General features: G+C 62.8%; 1 protein-coding gene across 2 annotated transcripts; it reads right to left on the minus strand.

Moving 5' to 3' along the window:
• Positions 1-164: 164 nt before the first annotated feature.
• On the minus strand, positions 165-19712 carry DNMT3B (DNA methyltransferase 3 beta). 2 transcript variants are annotated; one of them, XM_083802024.1, is made up of 19 exons: positions 19454-19712; positions 14756-14897; positions 14027-14130; positions 12663-12815; positions 12018-12206; positions 10783-10941; positions 10062-10169; positions 9032-9173; positions 8340-8468; positions 7913-7957; positions 7464-7543; positions 7046-7158; positions 6539-6722; positions 6340-6424; positions 5720-5865; positions 5534-5624; positions 5153-5301; positions 4760-4845; positions 165-2293 (listed from the first exon to the last, which is right to left on the minus strand). In XM_083802024.1, exons 1-19 carry the CDS (start codon positions 19556-19558, stop codon positions 2152-2154), a joined length of 2352 nt encoding a protein of 783 aa, XP_083658150.1. In that variant the 5' UTR covers positions 19559-19712; the 3' UTR covers positions 165-2151. The 2 variants fall into 2 exon arrangements, with proteins under 2 accessions (XP_083658150.1, XP_083658149.1); XM_083802023.1 differs by having other exon boundaries at positions 5153-5388.
• Positions 19713-20082: the final 370 nt, after the last annotated feature.

The raw sequence follows: 20082 nt of genomic DNA on the forward strand, positions 1-20082 counted from the left end.
CGGGCTCAGCGCGGGGCCGGCGGGGGCGGGGGGCGGGACCCGGAGCCCCGAGCCCCGAGCCCCGGGGCCTCCCCCTGGGACAGGCAGCGAAGTGCTGGGGCAGGGCACCGGTGTGAGTTCCCAGAACAAAAAAAAAAAAACAAAAAAAACACACACGAAACGCGTTGACCAAAACACTTTTTTTTTCTCTTATTTTCAAAGATTGTATAAAAACCCGCAACACTTTTGACATCAAAAATCCTTAACTCTAAAAAAAAAAAATAGCACCGGGGAGAGTGAGGAACCTTTACCGAGTACTAAAAAGGCTTTTCTGAGCTCCACCTCTCCTTACAACAGCGTTACAGACGCGCAGGAGGCTCCGGACCAGGGCCCGGCCGCTGCAGCCCCCAGGCAGCCCCCCCGGGCCCGCTCGCTCCCCTCCTCTTGGTTCGCTTTCCCCAAGTCCTTTCCGATTTTTTTTTCCGTTTTTCTTTCGAAGGGAGAGGAAGGGCCGTGAGGTGCGGCGCACGAGGTGACGGGTGCGGCTGAGCGGAGGTTACACGTTCACCTGCTTTGGAAGATAACGCTCCCAGGACTGAACGGCAGCAGGACGGGCAGGAGGGGCCGCCCGAGCCCCCCCCCAGCACCAGCAGAGCCCCCCCCCGATGTGGGACGGGTGCCGGGAGGTGCCGGGGGGGGGGCCTCGTCCCTGCGGGGTGTGCACGGCGGCAGGTTGGGGTGCGCTGCTGCAGCGCGGTCACTGGGGAGCACCGCACGGAGGGGGGGACTCAGGAGTGACCCCCAGGCAGCATCAGGAAAAACGCCTCGGCCTTCAGCTGGGATTTCAGCTGGGCTTCCCCTGCTGCAGAGCCCCGCAGGCGGCCTCAGCGGGGGGACGAGAGCAGGCAGCGGCCACGGCACAGCCCGGGCGCAGGGGGGACACCCGCGAGCCGCTGGGCAGAGAGGTAGAAGGAGCAGGGGGAGCCCTCGGTCCCCCGGGTGCCACAGACCCCAGGTGCGTGCGGCACCGAGCACCCAGCACTGCACCGGCTGCGGCTCGCCCCGACCAGCAGGGGGGCTGCAGGGCGAGCGGCCCCGGCGCAGGCACACGGGGTCCCGGTTAGGGCAGCGGCGCTGCCACGAAGCCCCGCGGTGGCCGCCCGCTGATGCTCAGCCCCGGGGGTCGCGGCAGCGCTGCCCGGTGATGCTCGGAGGGGCTGCGGTGTGGATGGCGGTGGCCACTGTGCTCTGTCCTTCCTGCCCCTGCAGCGCGTTCATTTGGGAAACGAATGCTCAGAGAACATTTTCCTCTGCGGACGCTAGAGCCCAGATCCTCCCTGCTCTGCTTACTCTTTAACCTTTCAATCCACTCAGCAGGATTTGGAAATGCGAGGAAAAAAATTGTAAATGCTTTGAGAAGGACGTAGTGAATATTCGTAAACTACAGCCAAACATAGAAAACAGTATCTCCCTGTAGAAATATTTTCTAACTAGAAAAGTAATTCTATCAGCTCACAGTTCAGTTTCAGCTACATTCAGGTCTAGGAGTCTCCACATTCTTATGTAATGCCTTAAAGCAGCAATAGACGTTAAACAAAATTAAAGTTTATCAAAAAGTCTTTTTTTTTTAAAAAAAAAATAAGATTTGGTTTGTGTATCCTGCATGTTCAGTGTACGTAACCTGACCAGGGTCCCTTACACCTGCTGCTGCAGTTTGGGGATTTTTTGGCAGTCATTTCAAGAGAGGTTTTGTTTGTTTAGGAAAAGCAATCAGCCTCTATAGTCCGCGTTTGTCTGCAGCACGCCAGCAGCTGCCTCCACCACTTTCTCCTCTTCAGCTCTGGGGTAAAATGGAATATTTAATGCTCTGGAGGAGACTTCTCGCCTCGTCAGTGATGCACGCAGCTTCCTGGGCTGGGTAATTAAAGCTCTTTTGTCCGTCATTTCCTACGTATCGCTGTCATCGGTCCCTTAAGGAAGGGTTACCCTGCCAGGTTCTTTGGTTGAAGTTCCCCCAGCCCTGCTGCAGGGCCGTGCGTCCTTCCCGCAGTGGAGGGACGGGGACGGGGAAGCCGCAGGGGCCCGCGGGAGAGACTGGCGGTCGCATCCTGCCCTCTCCCCCCAGGCAGCTGAGCTGCGTCGTTACCCGAGAGACGAGGGACGCTCCGCTTGCTATTCACAGGCAAAGTAATCCTTGAGCGGGGTGAAGAGGTGCTGGATGACGGGGATGCTCCAGGACCTCCCGAGCAGCTTCTGGCGAGCCCCGCGGCTGATGTTGGAAACGTCGGTGTAGTGGAGGGGGAAGCCAAAGATCCTGCGGAGCAGAGGCATGGGGTGATGCTTAGCAGCTGGCCCCACCAGCCTCCTCGCCTCTCGCCTCCCTTCCCCTGCCCAGGGCAGCCGGTCCCCACGCCTCGTGCTCCCGCAGGAGCCCCAGAGCACCCGCGGAGGTGCCCCTGGCAGAGCCGGCAGGGGCAGAGAGCCTGCACCTCCTGAGCCCCCGAGCCTGACCGACCGTCCCTGAGCACCGGTCACAGCTCACCCGCTCGGGACACTTCCCCACAGAGCCTCAACGTACAGCCCATCAGATGCAACACAAGTGTCCCGTGCTTTCCCGAAGCACAGCAATGAATTCACCTCACCGGAGGCCTCTTGTACAGCCTCCCCGGCTTCCCTACCGAAATACAAGAGACCTCGGCAGGCCGCTGCCCTCGGGGGCTGCAGAAGGCGTCCGATGCCAGAGCATCGCTGCAGGGGAGGCAGAAGCCCTGCGGCCCCGTGAGCGCAGCACGGCCGCGTCCCGTGCAAGAGCCAGCAGCCCCGCAGCGGCCGGTTCCCCCAGCACGCCTCCAGCAGAGCTCAGGCCGCTCAGTTAGAGGGAGATGCTGGCAGGGATTAAGACCCTGGGGTGCTGGCTCTTTTAGGACTGGATTACAAAAATAAAAGGAGAAGCAAAACTGAAGAGCCACCAGTAACGCCTCAGCCGAGAATCAGCACTAGCCTTGAATACTGGCCAGCGAGAAACAGACACCAAAAGGCTGAAGACAATAGACCGTTCCTGCTCCCTCCCAGCTCTGTGGCAGGTCCTCATGCAGCTCTGCCTTGCCCAAGGCCAACAAATCACCCCCGCGTGGCGCCGAGTTGTTGGAGGGCACTCGCCAAAGCTCGCACCCTGCTGCCCACTCCAGCCAGATCAGAGCGGCTCCTCCCAGGCACAGAGCAAGAGCTTTTACCCAGGGCATCGCCCATCCCGAGCCACCCAACGGCGACGTCGGGAGCCCGTGGGTCCCTCTGCTCCCCATGGGTGACCTGAGGCAGGGACACACAGCGCTGCCTGGCCGCAGCCTGCCCAGGGCTGGGAGCTGTGAGCCTCTCCCTGCTCCACTGCAGCAGCTTGAAGAATCCTGAGCACGATCTCCTGCGGCACCACTGGGACGGGGAGATCATGCTGGGGTTCAGGAGCAGAGGCACAGCACGGGTCTGTCCCGTGATGCGCACAACGGAGACCAGCGATGGCTCCTGCAGCCTCCTCCTCACCAGCTGCTAAGGAAGTGGCTGAACTTGCAGGAGAAGGTTTTGCATACATGCGTATGCATGTAAATAATAAAAATACTGCTCCCCAGCACAGCTCTTGCCGTGTGCACACCTCGCCCCACACGCCTGCTGCTCTCCAAATGCACGGGGAGCAGCTGTGGCTCTTCGGGTCCCAGCAGACCAGGGAGGTTTAACCCCAGCCCCGGCTGCCCCATCTGCCCGTGGCCACGGCAGGGAAGGGAGGAGGCAGCGTGGGAGCCTGCAGAAAGGACTTGCAAGGTCAAGACCAGAGGGCGATCCTGGCTGGTGCCTGTTCCCTGTCCACCGTCCTAAAGCTGGGCTCCCCAGGCAGCTGCAGCCTTCGTCACAGGGCACATTGCACAGGTTGTGCAGTGCCAGCCCAGTACCCCCAGCACCCGCCCAGTATCCCCAGTGCCTGCAATGCTTTGGGAGGAGCCCTGAGCCCCTGCCCACGCTGAGGCACCCGCGGGCCCTGCCCCGGCCACTCCACAGAGACAGCTCCGGGTCAGAGCCACGTCTCTACCAGCTGCGATCGGACCAAGCCCAGGTGCCACCTCCGTGACAACGGCTCGGTAGCTGCTATTTAACTTTCAAATCCCTACATGCCTCTGGCTCAGCTTTCATTAGCTTTAATTCCAACAAATATTGGCAATTTAAATATAAACATGGAAAAACACTTAGCATGAGTCCGTGTTTACTGGCTGAGGCCTCAAGAGTGCCAGAACTCCACCTTTTGCTGCTAGGAACGTGCGGTGCACAGGGCTGCCAGCGACCGGTTTACCCCCAGCCATTCCGCTGGGTTTTGAGGTGAGCTCGGGGCTGCTCCGAGGCGTGCTCAGGGCCTGGAGCGGCGCAGCCAGGCTCAGCCGAGCACCCCCATTTCTGGGCTCTCCCCTGGCAAACCCACGCTCGCGCTGACCCACACAGGTCACCCGTGCAGGACCCCCGCAGCAGCCCCCACCTTTCACAGAGGCGGGTGCACGCGTGCATCTCCAGGCCAGGGAATCCCGAGCACCCTGCTCACACCCAGCACGCTTCCCTCCGGAGGCTGCAGCCCTGGGGACAGGGACGCCGCTGCACTTCTCCCCAATTCTCATCATCGCTCGTTAGTGAGCACATCACCACCCGCTGCTCCCCGCAGGGAAATCGCACCGCCTGTGCTCCGGGGCGCAGGGGAAGGGAAGGCAAGCACCACAAAACCAAACCAAACCACGGCGAAAATTACCTGTTCATCCCCGGGAGGTTGCCCCAGAAATAGCGAGCTCTGTGGGTAGCAGATATCTTGATAGCGTCGATCATAACCGGGTTACACTGCAGCCCGAGAGAAGGGAGAACAAGTTAGGGGGGGGTCAGTGCACGTCTTCTGCTCCCATGGGTGTGTGCGGGTGCCCCGGGCGCCTCGAGCCGCAGGGCTGCGGCGCGGTGAAGGTGCAGCACGGCCCTGCCCTGCACGCGGGGTCCTTCCGCACAGCACCACGCTCCTCCGCCGGTCCCTGCGTCAGGCGACAGCATCGGGGCTGTGCCAAACCGCAGCCAAATGGCACAGCCTGGCCCGCTCAGCGCGACCCGGCACGCGCCCGGCTCCTGCGCCCTTCCCGAAGCCGCGGCGCTCCCTTACCTCCAGGAAGCGAGAGATGTCCCTCTTGTCGTTGACTCTCATGGCCACCACGTTCTCAAACATCCAGAAGAAGGGGCGCTCCTCGCCCGCCTTGGGCCGGGCGTAGTTGAGCAGGTGGTAGAACTCGAAGAAGAGCCTCCCGGTCCCTTCTGCACGGGGGGAAGCGGGAGTGCTGGGTGGGGACCGGCCGCGGCCCCGCAGGGGAGGCTGCGGCGGGGGCGTGGGGGCCGGCGGGCCTGGGTGGAGACAGCGTTTGGCAGGTGGCCGCCGTGCTCTGCGGCTCAGAGCGGGGCCGCCGCCACCACGGAGTGGTCAGAGACGTGCGGCCCCGGACCCGAGCATCCCGGGGGTACCCAGCCCTCGGGGGCGGAGCGGCCTTACCGTACAGCGCCTTCCTGGACGGGCTGACGAGGGACAGGTCGTTACAGGGGCTCCCGCCGATCACCAGGTCAAAGGGACCCCACTCCTCGATCTGAGCGGGCGGACAGACCCGGTTAGGAGGCACCAGGCGGGTGACCCTCCCCGTGTGGCCGCGGCACCGCCCCCCACCGTGCCCCCAGCGCTCACGTTTCTCTTGGTGATGTTCCGGACGTCGTGCACGTAGGTGATGTTGCCCTCGTGCCGCACGGTGCCCACGGCGATGGGGTCCTCGCAGATCTCGGAGGCGATGTACTTCTCCACCTGGATGCCCAGGTCCTTCAGCACCAGGTACCCTGCCCCGGGACACGGAAAGGGCTCTGAGGCAGCTCCGCTATCGTCGGCCTCCTCCGGGAGCACAGAGACCCGGCGGGTGCCGTCCCAGATGACTTCTGGGCAAGCAGCCCCCTTTTTGCTGTGTTCTGCCATTTAGGTTTGCTCCCAGAAAGCAGAACGGCCGTTCTGACCCAACTGAAGCCAAACCAGTGCCCTTGGGCACTCCTTGTCTTGTGGCCGGGTCCCCAGCACCCCCACAGCTCTTGCTTCTCAGTGTGCCAGGGCAGCCGAACAAAAAATTCCCTCCCCTTCCTTCCCCTGCTCCCTGCTTCCAGCCCCATCCAGCAGGAAGGGAGCTGCTGCCCTCACCCCTTCTGACGGGGACCCGCCTGTCCCTCGTCCCCCTCTCCCCACCAAGCTTTCCAAGACAGGCTCAAGGCTACGAAACACCCAGGGCTGCGAGCCCTCGGAACAGTGCTCTACCCGTGCCTCACCTGTTGCTATGCCGTCGAACAAGGAGAGCACTCTGATGGGTCTTCTCTTGGCTGGGGGCACTGCTGGGTAGATTTTGGGTGCGTCCTGCAATGGAAGACAGCAACGGATGAGTGGGACCAGGGCTGGGGGATTTTGAGCTGTCCCCGTGCCCTTGTCAGCCCTCTCCCCCCAAACCCAGCGTGCCAGGCTTATCCTTACGTATTCCTGTCCCTTGTCGCTGGTGAAGAAGTCCTGCAGGCGGGTGTTCCAGTCCTGCCGGCGCTGCAGCACCCCGTAGCTCCGCTGGGGCTGGCACATGTAGCAGTTCCAGGGCTCCTGCTCTTTTGCCTTGGCCGACGTCCCTCGCCCCACCAGGACCTCCAGACACTCTACGCAGAAGCACCTGCCCAAAGCACACCACCTCGTGCCCGTCACTGCCAGAAACCCCGTGGGGTCACCCCAGCCTCCCCTGCAGCCTCCCCTGCCATGCACCACAGCCCTATGCCCATGTTGCAGGATGCGCTTTGCAATGGTACCCTGGCATTTAGGGCTGCTGACAAAAGAGCTCCTGCCACCCTCACCGGGATCTATTCAGGTGCAGCCTGGCTCTGAGGGACAGACAGGCTGCATTAGGAGGTGCTGGTGGCACCGACCCACGCACAGCCCCGCTTCCCCCCAGCCCCGCACCGAGCACTGCAGGAGCCCCTGGGGGCACGGGGGTCCCACCTGCAGCAGCTGGCGTTGCTGCAGAGCAGCAGCTCCTTGCCCTCGCAGCAGACGGTGCAGTAGGACTGGTAGCCGTCTTCATCGTACATGTAGAAGAGCTCCAGGAATCTATCCTGGCAAAGGAGAGCCAGGAGGAGGGAAGGGCGAGGATCAGGATCCGTGCTCAGCGCAAGAACAGGGAACGCGGCTTCGCCCCGTCCCCCGTGCACGCCGAGAGCTTGGAGATGCGCACCCTCGGTGCTTCACAGGCAGCACCCAAAGCACGTGGGAAGCAGAGAGGAGAGCATGCAGAGGGACAACCCCGTGGTGGGTACGGGGTCCAGAACGGATTCCCCACCCCGCCCCATCCCGACGGTGCAGCTGGAGCCCCGCGCCCGCACCGCAGCCTCGCGCTCAGCCCCGGCACGGCGGCTCTTACCCTGCACGTCTGGCACAGGCCTCCCTCGAACAGCGGGTGGAAGGTGGCCGGGTTCCTCCTCCCGCAGGACAAGCAGCTGTCTGAGAGGCAGAGAGCTCCGCTCACCCGGGGCTCGGGGTGCTCCTCACCAGCGGGTGCCCAGGGCACAACCAGGCGCACCCACCCAGGGTGATGGGGCTCGGCGCAGGATCTGCGCCTCCGGAGCGGGGCTGGAAACGCCCGCAGGCTTTTGCCCCGCTGTGGGCAGGTCCTGGCCCAGCTGTGGCTCCCCCAGGGAGGATCGGAGCAGCTTGTCCACGAAAACAAGCAGAGGCCCGTGGATCTGCAGCACCACCCCCATTTCTGTGCGGTGCATTTCAGGAGGGACTGACGGGTTTTGTCTAGTGCTGCCCTCGGGCACCCACATCGTCCCCAGGCCCCTTCCCAAGACAGGACAGGCAAGCGATTACCTTCGAGACTCCCGCTGTTGTTCGTAACTTCGGAAACCATTTGCTCTTTATAAAATAAAATATACAGAAGTAGATTTAGCATTCCTTAACGTAACAAACTGGAATTGTGCTCTACTTAGAACTGACTTATTGCATTAAAACTGCACAGAGAAGGCAGGCTATGGGCATGTTAGAAATGTTGGGTGTACCCAGGGTGTACCTGCGAGCGGCAGATGGAGGGCTATGTCCCGATTGCTAAACCAACCCCGTTTGCAATGCCACAAAACGGAGGTGGTCTCCAAGGTGAGCAGTTAGGGGAGCCCAGCTCACCCTTTGGTCTGCCGGTGCCCTGCAGGGTGCAGGCGAGCGAAGCGAGACCACAGAAGCTTTTCCCTCGGGGAACCCCGCACAACCCACGCTCCTGCCAGCCCACGCCGCGCCCTGGTACCTCGGGTCTGGTCCTCTTCCACTCGCTGCTCCTTGTTGTTGTTGCAGAGGGTGGCCTTCAGCCTCTTGGTAGGGGGGCACTGCTCGAGGCACAGCACCTCCTCCGTGCCGTTCCGCAGGGCCCCGTTCTCTGCAAGGGACAAGGGACAAGGGACGGGCGGCTCGGTGGGGACGCCTCAGGGACGCCTCCTGCCCAGCCCTGCAGCCAGGTCCCACCTCAGAGCCCCACGGCACGGCCCCCGGGGGGTACATGGGGGGTACATGGGGGGATGGCACCACCCTGCACTCCAGGGGAGGGCATCCCTGCCCCGCCTGCATCCTCCTCCATCACGGTGCAGAAGATGGGTGCTGAATTCCCGCCCCTGCTCCTTTCCCTTTCCCATCCCAGCTTGTGCCCTGTGCCAAAAAGGCTCTAGGCTGGGGGAAGACCACCAAGGGAAGACCCAAGTGGGACCCTGCCCAGTATTTCCTCAGAGCTGGCAAGCTTCCTCCCATCCCCATAGGAGGGCTGGGTTCCTGCTGCTCTTCCCAGAGCCCACCGTCCCCAGGGAGCCACGGATCACATCTGATTTCCAGCAGCAAGGTTCCTGAGGGTGCTTTACAGGGTTTTCTGGCAAAGCTGCCCCAGGGCCACCCCAGCCAGGCCAGCTCCCCCAGGCCCCCACAGCGTGCCCAGCTCCTGCCCCTGCGCACCTGAGGTTTTGGGCGGCCGCAGCCCCTTGAGGCCCAGGGGCTTGAAGCCGGTGAGTGCCCAGTCGATCATGGGCTTCAGCTGCTCCTCCAGGGACTCCCCGGGGGTGGCTGCAAACGTCTTCCCTGACCGGCTCCGGGCAACCTGCCGAGACAGGAGGGGTGGCGGGGGCCACAGTGACCGGGGTCCGGGGTGACCAGTCCCCTCCGCTCCCTGTGCACCAGGCTGGGCTGGCCCCGGCACGGCAGCAGCTGCCGGATTCCTGCGCTGGGTGTGCCGTGGCCACGCTGGCCCCCAGCGAAAGGAAGCGAAGAGAAGGCACAAGAAGTGCCCGCAGGCTTGCGGAGCTGCAGCCAGGAGCATGGCTCATCCCCTGGATGGGGATCAGGCCCACGGGGCACTCAGTGCCAGCCCATCCTAGGGAAGGATCCCGGAGTGCCAGGCACATCCCAGTCATCAGCCCAGGACAAGTGTGCCCGGTGTGACACTGCCTGGCGTGACACTGCCTAGCAATTGCTCCCGATTCCCCCGGGGAAGCCAGGGCAGAGATCAGCCCCATGTCTGGAAACCTCCCAGCAGAAAGAGGCAGGTTTTCCTGCACACTTCTGTCCACATAACCCCAGCACAGATGGGGGGGGTGGGGAATGATTAATTGTGGATCGTGGTGTGGGCTCCTTTTGCTGAGAGCTCTCAAGGTGACTCACATGCATCATCCAGAGCCACCCCAAAGGCAAAGCCAAGCCACGTGCCATGGCAGAGCAGCGAAGCCCCAGCCCCCTTCCCGCAGCGCCTGCATGCACCAGGGCTCGCTGCTCGCAGCCGGTGCCCAACTTTCCGGCGGAGGCTCCTCTTCCTGCCCCCAGCCAGCATTTCAGTCGTTTCCTCAGCACTGAGCCCCCGAGGCAGCCACCCCAGGCCCCAGCCCTGGCCAAGCCCAGCTCGCTGCTCCCCCAGCCCCCGCGCTCCCCGCAGAGCCCAGCGCTTTGCTTTGTGCCCTCCCCAGCCGCAGACCCAGCTCTGCTCCGCAGTTACCTCCAGGGCATGGAATATGGCTCGGCGATAGGAAACCAGCTTATTAAACGTGGCAGAATTGAAATGCTGCCTAAAGGCCATCAGCCCCACCAGCTTGTCTGCAGAAACCTAGGACAGAGCGACAAAAGCTCAGCGTTGGGCACGGGCACGGCTCCTTCCTGTCCCCCATAGCACGGTGCCCTCGCGCCCTGCAGCGAGCACCGCTCTCGCGGGGAAGCCAGCGCCGGCTTTGCACCGAGAGCAAGCCAAGCTGCAGAGGGGAGGGGGGCAGAGGCATTGCACATGCAGCTAGGACGGGCTGTTTGCACCCTCTGCTGGCACCGCACCTCTGTCAGCGCAGCCGAGCGCCATAGCAAGGAGGGCTGCGGGAGGGCATCGCGCACCAGGGCAGGGAGCGACCGGGGACGCCTGGGACAAGCCAGGACAGAGCCCGCAAAGGGGCCAGGCGGGGGTCTGGAAGGGGATGGGATGTCACCCTGCCCAGCTCCTGGATCCCGCTGCCAGCCCACGGTGGGTGGTCAGTCGCTGGTTACTGGCACCAGAGCCAGGAGAGCACACCAGAGCCTGCGCTCCAGGCAAAACGCGGTGGGTCCCTGCCCTGGGGAGGCTGCAGGTGGACACGTGCACACCACTGGGCGCAAAAGCAGCCCCAGAAAGGGAAACAGGCTGCAGGAGGAGGAGACCTCGGCCTGTCCCCAGCCAGGAGAAGCAGCAGGCTTACCTCGGAGAACTTCCCGTCTCCAAACCACTGCACCCATCGCATGCCCGAGACCGCCTGGCGCTTGGACGTGGCTCTGTAGGAGACGACGATCGCCGGCCACCAAGAGAAACCTTTGATCTTTCCCCAGACGAGTTCCCCAATTCCAAATTCCTTCCCGTCCTGAAAGCAAAAGATAGAACAGATAAGCAAAAGAGCAAGCACCCACCCATGCCTTATCCCTGCACGCCGCCAGCCCTGTGCCGAGCCTGGCACGCCGGCACACGCTGCCTGCTCCGTCCTGCACCCGCAGCCGTGCGTGCCCACTCCTGCCTGCCCTCGCGGGGTCTCTGCAGGCAGCACAGAGCCCATTCCTGCGCTCACACAAGCCAGGAGTGAGGAAGCTCCTCCAGCTGCACCACAAAGGGCTTGCAGTCCCAGGGAGGGGAACGGGCAAGGCAAGGGGGCAGCAGCTCCCGAGCAGCACAGACATTCTCTCCCGAGCCCTGAGCCCACCGGTCACGTTTGTCCAGACAAACTCGGCTCCTGAGCTGCCATGCATGGCCCGTGCTGCCGGAGATGCAGCCCGGGATGCCGCGGGTCCCGCCTGGCTTCAGGGGCTTGGTGTTCTCTGGGCTCCCGAGCAGCTGAGGCAGCTCCTTGGCTCAGCAGAGCCCCTCTCGATGGGGCCACAAAGCAACCCAGGGAGAGGGCAGCCCCCCGCCTCTGCTTCCCCCAGGGCAGAACAGAACACAAGGCAGAGCTAAAACCGAAAGAGAAGGGCTGGGGAAGCTGGTGAGACCATGCCAAGGGCCTCCAAGCTGCAGCTCAGCAAGGAACACGCCGACAGTGCTGGGACCAGGAGTTCTGCACGGGAGCTGAACGCTCCTTGGAGCTTTGTTCTGCAATTAGGCACCTAATTATGCAGCAAAACGCTATTGCCCAATTCCTGCACGTCTCAGGCCCTGCCCCGACGCCTGCAGGCACTAAATCATTCTGCAGCTCCAGCAACTTTGTTCCCCTTCAGCATCTCCCGACAGAACCACTTTCTGCCCGTCTCCGCGGGGCACGGCTCCCAGCCTAGCGCACGCCACGCTCGGGGGCTGTTGGCCGCGCTGCAGCACGGCACAGACAGCTCAGTGCAGCGGCGGGGCCCATCCTGCCACAGGGGACGGGGATCCACCACCCTCCCACCGCCCAGCACACGGGGAAGGGGAGGCACACAGCGGCGAGGCTGCGGAGCACGCAGCCCCCCGTACCTGGTACTCCAGCGCTATCCCCGCCTCTCGGCTCTCCGGCTCCTCAGCCGCCAGCTCGGCGGAGCCGTTCTGGCCCTCCTGGGAGCTGCTCCCCGAGAGCGTGCTGCTGCTCTGCGACGAGTCCCGGGAGTCGTCCTCCGTGAGGTCGATGGTGGTGAGGACGGGCATGGCCGATCGCCTCCTGGAGCTCTGCGCGGGGGAGCGAGGTGTGAGCACCCACGGGGAACGTGGAGGGTGCAGGAGGGAGCAGGTCCCTCACCTGCCCCTGCAAACGGCACGTCCCCCCCCCAGCCTCTGGAGCCAGGGACCGGAGAGCAAGGGCCAGGGGCACTGCTGCGGCTGGGAAAGGATGGGAGGAGAGGGCCCAGGACTGGGCGCATCTACGGGAGCGCTGCTTTTGTTTGTAAGACACGCAGACAGCAGGGCAACTCTTGCTCTCTTCCCTTCTCTCTCCCCAGTCCATCCCAGGCAGTCAAAGCACCCAGCACAAAGCAGGAGCAAACAATAGCACACACACGCACCGCCTCAGAGGGAAACTGAGGCACAGGGCAGCTGCAGTGTGCCCAGTCAGCCACCCGGCCGCACGCAGCAGGACCACGCACGTCCCCGGAGCCCCGGGAAGCCCTCGCCCTGCAGGGCCCTCACCCGCAGCGGCGTTGGCAGGTCCCTGAGATTCTCCTCGCTGTTCGTTTCCTTGATTTTCATCTCGTGCCGGGTCTGCCCTGCCTGGAAGATGAGGCGGACAGGAGGCTTCTGCCTGAGGCTGCTCTCCCAGCCGGCGCTGCCCCGAGGCCGCATCTGCAAGCGGAAACAAAGAGGTCCGTGGCGTGGCCGCCTGCAGGGCGTGAGTGGCACGTGGGGACAGGGACAGGGACAGCAGCGGGGACAAGGGCCCGGGGAAGGCAAGAGGAGTGCGGTCGGCTGCAGGAGGCCCCCGGGGTGCAAGACCCTGCCCTTCACTCTGTACTCTGCAGCAGCCCCCCTGCGCCAGCCCGGCACCTCACTGCCCCGCGGCAATCCCCAGCACCCCGCGTGCGGGTAGCAGCACCAGCGGCCGCTTAAATCAATTCGTGTTTCCAGGCATCGTGTGCATCCTCGGCTGTATTCTCCCCCTTCTCCCCTACAGCCACAGCAGCACAACAGAAAGCAGCGGGAGGCAGCGGCTGGGAGAGCCGCGGGCGCCGGGCAGAGCTCACACAGCACCCTGCTCACACGGGGCTGTGCTCGGTCCCGCAGCCCAGCCCTGCGGAGGCTCCGAGGGCAGCTTTTCCTCTGTGGTTTGCAGCAGCCGCAGTTTACAAAACAGTCTAAACCAGGCATGCTTCCGGCATCCGGCGTAACAGTTTCAAAATGAAATGAGATTTTGCAGTGGGCTTTGCTAGCGAGCAGCCCCTGAGCCCAACGTAGTGGGAAAGCAGAATTTTCACCCAGCTGAATTTATGGCTCTCTCTTTGGGAAGCTTCATAGTCACAGGCAGATCTCCAACCTTGGGGTTTTATTTCAAAGTCAAGACAATAAAGCCAGAAGGCAAAAATGCTTCCAGACCCTAGAGGTTTGTCAACCTAGTAAACAAAAGGGAGGGGGAGCAAAACTGGGATCCAGCCCCCCAGCTGCTAAAACCAGGCCACCCTGAGAGTGGGAGCCACGAGATGTTTCTGTCCACCAATACAGCAGACTTTTTAAGGAAAATATCCGCACAGTAAGAAATTAAGACTGCTGCAATACATAGCGGGCATCACTACACACATACCACACCCTCCTGCTGCTGCTGACATAATGTAAATCACCTAATTTCAATATGAAAACAAATATTATGCTTGTAAATGAAAAATGCATCTGCTATCGGACCATTCCCTGGCACTGCACACGAGAGCCACAGCAGCAGGACCACGTTCCCAGTTAAGACGGGAGGGCGAAGGCCCCGGCCGTGACGCTGGCACCAGCTGCCCCCGCAGTGTGTGGCTGCCCGCGGGCAGCAAGACCTCGCAGCAGCCTCGGCGCACACTCACCTCCTGTGCCTCCGAGAGCGCGAGCGGCCAGGACAGGTCCTCCTTGGAGAGTTCCTTGCTCACCCTCTTGTTCTTCAGGGTCGGCAGTCCCAGGCTCCCAGCGTCTGCACGAGAAGCCAGAGCAGGCTCAGCTCCACGAGCCGTCCTGTGCCTCTGCCCGTGAGAGCAGCCAGTCATGACCTGAAGAGACTGAAATCTTGCAGAACCATGGCTGAGAGCAGAAGACAAGTGGCCTCCTCGAAGCTGCCATGGTTGTGCTGCCACCACAGCAGTCCCAAGCCCCAGACCTGCTCTAAAATCTGCCAGGGACTTGAACAGCAAGTACAGGGATCTTACGGATCTTTGTGTTTCTGAAGCTCAGAGGAACAATGAAACTGTGCACCTGCTATTCAGGGCTTCATCAGTTCATTTAAAGCACTTTCTGAAAGAGGCAGGTTCTGCCATTCCCTCCAGCAGGGCAGAGCTTGGCAAAGAGCAAGTGGCTTCGCTGGTGCTGCCTGGGCTTCCCTAGGGCCAAGGGCCAAAGCATCCTCCAGGCATGGCCCCACCAACCTCGGTTTCTATTCCCTTCTAAAAGCAGAAATCTTCCCCTGACCTCGTGAGTCCAAGAGCCAGGATCTGGGGACCATGCCCAGAGCATCCCAAACCCAGGACACATCCCCTCCGTGGCAGCAGGCAGCTGGGACATCCCCAGCCCCGCTCACCCGGGCACGGCACAGCGGGACTCACCCGGAGCACTGGGCTTCCCGTTAGCCTCCAGAAGAAGGGCAGGCGTGTCTTTAGCAGCATCCGTGCAGTCCCCGTTGAGGCGGATCAGCCCTGCCCTGCAGTCCGCCTCATCCCGGCTGTGGTTCTCCTTTTTCATGGTTGCCTGTGGAAGCATCAGTGGAGAGGAAATTCAGCCACCCAGAAAGCCCCCCGGAAAGGCAGAGCAGACTGCGTGCGCTATCCAAGCCAGCCACAGCTTATTCCCTTGGCAGCTCCCCTAAAGCACCCAGGGGGCAGGCAGAAGGCTCTGGTTGGAGATGCATCTGGAAGTGCTGGGCGCTGATGAGCACCTGGACAAAACCTCCCCAGGCACGGCCCTGAGGATCCACCAGCTTCAGCGAGCAGAGGCCCCAGCCACAGCCCACTCACATCCTTCGGGAAGCGCCGGGGCTTTTCCCCAGGGCTGGCCCACTGTGGCCGCTCGGAGCCCCCAGGCTCCGGGATGTTCCTGCCCCCACGGCCACCAGCCTCACCGTGCTCCCACCACCCCACAAACCTGGCAAACCCAGCAGCGGGGCAAGCGGTTACAGAAGCGGGTAGAGCAGAGAGCAGGACACGGGGGAGCAAAGTCCTGGCGCCTGCCGCACGTTCAACTCCCCTGAAGGCCAAAGGGGCCTGGCTGCAACAGGCTCCAGGCAGGAGACGCAGAACCCGCCTCAGGAGATGGGCCTTCCCGACACTGAAAAAGCAGCAAAAGCCACTTACACACGTGCAGGGCGCGTGGTGGGGAGGGCAGCAGGCGTGCAGGCAGCACCCACGCAGGGACGGTGCCTCCTGTCCCCATCACAGCCCCAGTGCTCGCCTCCACACCGCTTAGACCAGACTGCAGCCCCAGCAGCTCCCAGAGCCGAGCTGGCCGTGGGCACGCCAGCTGATGCAAACATCTGCATTTACGGGCATTTGCACTTTTGTCGGCCACTCGGGCACTCGCTGCTCTTCACACGGGGACACGCAGCTCTGCGCAGCAGTGCGGCCGGTCGATAACCTCCCCGTGACTGCTGTAATGATGTTTTCGAGCCCACAAAGCCAAACCCGCTGGGCATTTCTAGGCAGAGCGTCTTTATGCGCAGTCTGACCCCAAAAGAGCAGAGCAGAAACCAGCCCAAGGCGGGCGTTTCCAAACATTCCCACCACCGAAACCTCTCCCACCTCCCCACGCCGCCCGGCACCCTCTGCCCTGGCGGAGCAGCCATTTCGCTGCCGCAGCTCCGCAGGCCGCGCACGGCGCTGTGAAGCGAAGGGTTCCTGTCCGCGGCCGCCCGGCACGGCTCGGGCACGTCCCCTCCCCAGGCGTACCCCCTCCCCGGGCACGCTCCCCCCACCCACGGCCAAGGGCAGCGCTGCCTGCGCCCCGTGCCCCCCGGCCGCCTGCCCCGGGGCCGCCCGGCCCAGCCCCGGCGCAGATAAAGGCTGCCCAGGCGCTCCCCCGGGAGAGGTGGGGCCGCCTCGCCTGCACCCCGCCGCCTCTGCCTTCCCTCGGGTGCCCTTCCTGGATCCTGTTTTCGGAAGCGGGAGCTCCCAGACTCTCCCAGAGGCACCCAGGGCTGCGCTAACGAAGCTGCCTCATTGCCGGGCTATGGATCTGTGCTGCGACTTGCCCCTTCGCCAGCACAGTCATTTCAGGAGCACGTAACGCAGCTCGACGAGCTACGGAGCGGTCGGCTTTACCCCTCTCCAAGGCCCTTTGAGGAAGGGAAGGCAGCCCCCCCCCCCCCCCCCCCCCAGCCCCACACAGACCCCAGGCCCCGGCCCCACCGCCCCTTCCCGGCGCTCCCGCTCTCGGCATCGGCTCCAACTGCTTCGCTAACAATTGAGATTTCTGCTTTGAGATCATCTGTCAGCACCTCTGGCAAACAAAGACCAGTCGGGGTTTGATGTTTCAGATGCAGAGGGCTGCGTTAAAACCCTGGTAAAATCCAAAAGTGAGCGAGGGCAGGTGGCCGCCCGGCACCCACCTCTGCACACCGAGACCCCGGCTGCACGTGTCCCCCCCGCCCGCCCGAGGCACGGCTCCTTAACAAAGGGACGGGAAGGAGGAAAATGGCACCGGCAGAAACCTAAAGCTGAGTAAGCCCCTACAGCTGTGTGCAGAAATCCCGCTGCTGCAGCACATCTGCTCCAGACCCAGCGAACAATTCCTGGGAGCTGCCCAGACTCGCCGGGCTGCCCCCGGCTGCCCCAGACCAGGCTCCCGGCCCCGGCCCCGCGCTCCCTGGCCCCGGATGCCCCCGGACGCAGCAAGGCGCCGCGGCACGGCGGCACCAGGCCGGCTGCTGGAGGGGCTGCTCCCAGCCCCAGCCTGCAGAGAGCAGGGGCAGCGACCACGGGCAGCAGCGATGCTGCCACAAAATCCAGCACATCTCACTCAGGAGTCCATACGGCAAGGTGGGACAGGACACACTGCTCTCCTCTCGGCGTGGGAGCACAGGCGAGGGACGGGAATAGCACTAGGCTAGCGTGGCTGTTAAGGTCCAGGGAGGACAGCAGCAGGCATGGCCTCCTCCCAGCCCCACTTGCGAGCCCTGCTAAACATCCGCAGAACCACACCAGGACCTTGAGGGGAACCTCGCCCTCGGCCCTCCCTCAGGAGCCCACCTGGGAGAGAGCCCAAGCACAGGAGTTTGCAACTTGCACCCCAAAATGGCTTTTCCTTTCTCCTGGGGCTGCGCAGGGCCAAGCGCTGCAGGTCTGCAGGCAGTGTGCTGCCCCCGCCAGCCCCGCACTGGCCACAGCCACCAGGTGAGCCCACGGCAGCAGGGCCACTACATCGCTGCGAGGGGCCAGCACAGCCACGGGGAGGGTGACGCAGCGGCCACCTCCCATCCCACCCCACGGGAAAGGTAACTCATGTGGCTGCGCTGCGGGATGCGCAGCCGGGACTCCAAGCACTTCCCATGTGCCTGGCTCAGTTCTGCTGCCTGCACAGGGAGCTCCAACTTTTTCTTTTGCCCAGTTATAAAGTGGAAAAAGAGTTATTACATCGACAGGACGCAAGCTGGAGGACTCTGCCAGTCCACGGGCCTGGCTGCAGATGCAGGCACAAGCGCAGACATCTCAGCTCACCAGGTACGGGCAGGGCCTGCAGTGAATGCATTGCTTGCTCCATGCACTTCTCCAGCTGCACAGACTGGGATCGCTCAAGGACATCCCATCACTGTCCTCTGATATGCAAGCAGGAAAGGGAACATTATACCACAACCAAACTGCAAAGCTAGTTAAATGCTTGGTTTCCAAAAAATCTTCCCCTAGGCAGCAAATACCCATCCCTTCTCCTCTTACTGCTGGCTTCTGCACCGAGCCACGAAGCTGCGCACCCGAGACTGCCCACCCTGCTGGTGAGGGCAGCCCAGCGGGCAGCTCCCGCAGCAGCCGCAGTCGTCGCGAGCCTCACCACCTCCTGCTCCAGAGCAAGGCTCAGCTCTTTGTCATTGCCTCCCCTCACAGACACACACCAACATGTGCACACAGGGCATTACGAAAATAATAAGAAACAGAGCACTCCCCTCACATGCTTCTCTCTCACGGGGGGAGGAGAAAAACAGCACCAGTGTTTGCATTGCTTAATGCACTACAAGCATACAGACATACGCTACGGCGATACAGCTCGTAGAAGAACCCCTGAAGAATGAAATAATCCAGAATTCCAGCTCGGATGTTTAAAGCTCCCTGAGAGGCTGGCGCTAGCTGCAGCCCATGACACTGCCTCGGTGACCAGGACATTCCCTGCAGCGATACCCCATGGAGACAATGAACCCGCTGACTCCGGATCCCGCCCTAGTTTTGCAATACCAGTTTCTTTAAAGTTTGCCAAACTGGTTAAAGACCATGCCATAATGTTAACTGCTTAGAGAGCCTGCTGGCCGCAGGATGCCCGCGCGCTGCCCGGCCAAGCTCACCGCAGCCCGGAGGTGCAGAGCCTCTGCGCTCACCTGTGAAGCATCCTGGTGAGGCTCAGCCTCCCGGCCCGGCTGGCCTCGGGGACCAGGGCAGCTCCCCTGGCCCAGCCTGGGCAGCTTTCAGTTTTACCTTCTTGAGAAAACAGAATCGCCCTTATCAGGTCCGTTTCCCCAGTAGGTGGAGAGATTGCAGGGGAGACAGGCGGACTTTGCCTCCAGACAGGGGCATGCATATCAAAAGGCTGGAGGAAAGCATTTTACATGATGGCTGGGATGGCAGCCATCACCCAAGCCCTGTTTGAATAACAAAAAGAAATAAAAGACCCCAATGGCCGGGGCTAGCTCCCTCCAGCCCCGGCTCCTGACGAGGGCTCTGGGCTATCACACACACAAATGGCCTTTAACTGTCCCCAAAACCGAACATTTCCCTCTAATCCTGCGAAGAAAAGAGTCGCTGGGTTGGCAGTTTAGTAAGAAAGGGAGCCCATTTTGGCAGATATGCTCATTAAAAGGCCAGCCTCTCCCCTCCCCTGCCCTGTTTCCTGTGCCTGGCCCCTCTCCCCGCTCAGGCTCTCCCTCCGCACGCCCGGGCTCCGGCACTTCCCTCCATTTTCCCCCCCGTTTCCTTTGCTGCCCTCCCAGCCCCGCCGCGCTCCCCGCCGCACCGCCGCAGCCCTTTTGTGGCCACCCCCGGGGTCCAGCAGCACGTCGCCCCTTCGCATTCAGTGAAGCTTGGTTGAAAGAAAAGAAACAAAAAACAAACCGGCCCCTCCTCTCCCAGTGAAGACCAGGCCTGAGAAGTCTCCTGGGCAGCCACCATCACAGCCAGCCGCTGCTCCAGCCGCTCTAGGCTCTTTACCATGCTCATCTCGGTCTCGTCCTGCCGAGCCGAGCCGCGCCGGCTCTGCCGAGCCCCCTGCCCGGGCCGGTGCTGCCTGCGGGCAGGGCCGGGGCCACAGGGGCTCCGCCGTCGCGCAGGTGGGTCTCGGGTCTCGCTGGGCAGCGGAGTTCCTCCGTCCGGAGCGGCTACTGCATCATCGTTCCCCTGCACAAAAGGAAATAAAGCGATGACAACGCCACCTCGCTGTCCCCGTCTCCCCCCCGCCGGCTGCTTCCAGCAGGGCACGAAGCTCCAGCCCCTCCCAGAGCCCAGGGCCAAGACCCCCGCACCCCTGCCTCGCTGCCCCATCACTTGCTTGGAACCTAAGTGGATAGAGGCAGAAAGGCAAAGCTGCTGCTGGGGCAGCGATCCCAGACACCTCGTTCCTCCTCCTGGCCCATTCCTCTGGATGCAGCATCACCGAGAGCTCCCGGGCCCCCGCCCCGGGTGCCCACCGCTGGCCCCCGGCACTCCGGGGGCTTGTGCCCCCCTCCGGGGCCACCCCGCGCCCC

This window comes from Anser anser (assembly GCF_964211835.1).
Source record: "Anser anser genome assembly, chromosome: 16".
Taxonomy (NCBI): domain Eukaryota; kingdom Metazoa; phylum Chordata; class Aves; order Anseriformes; family Anatidae; genus Anser; species Anser anser.

Bases quoted from the DNA above. Each gene is read 5' to 3' on its own strand.
- DNMT3B (XM_083802023.1), bottom strand. From the start codon at position 19,558: ATGAGCATGGTAAAGAGCCTAGAGCGGCTGGAGCAGCGGCTGGCTGTG. The intron at 7,544-7,912 runs GTAATCGCTTGC...TCTGCCTCTCAG, and splicing joins CAACAGCGGGAGTCTCGAAG to ACAGCTGCTTGTCCTGCGGG. The intron at 2,294-4,759 runs GTAATTTTCGCC...TCTGCTCCGCAG, and splicing joins AACCTCCCGGGGATGAACAG to GATCTTTGGCTTCCCCCTCC.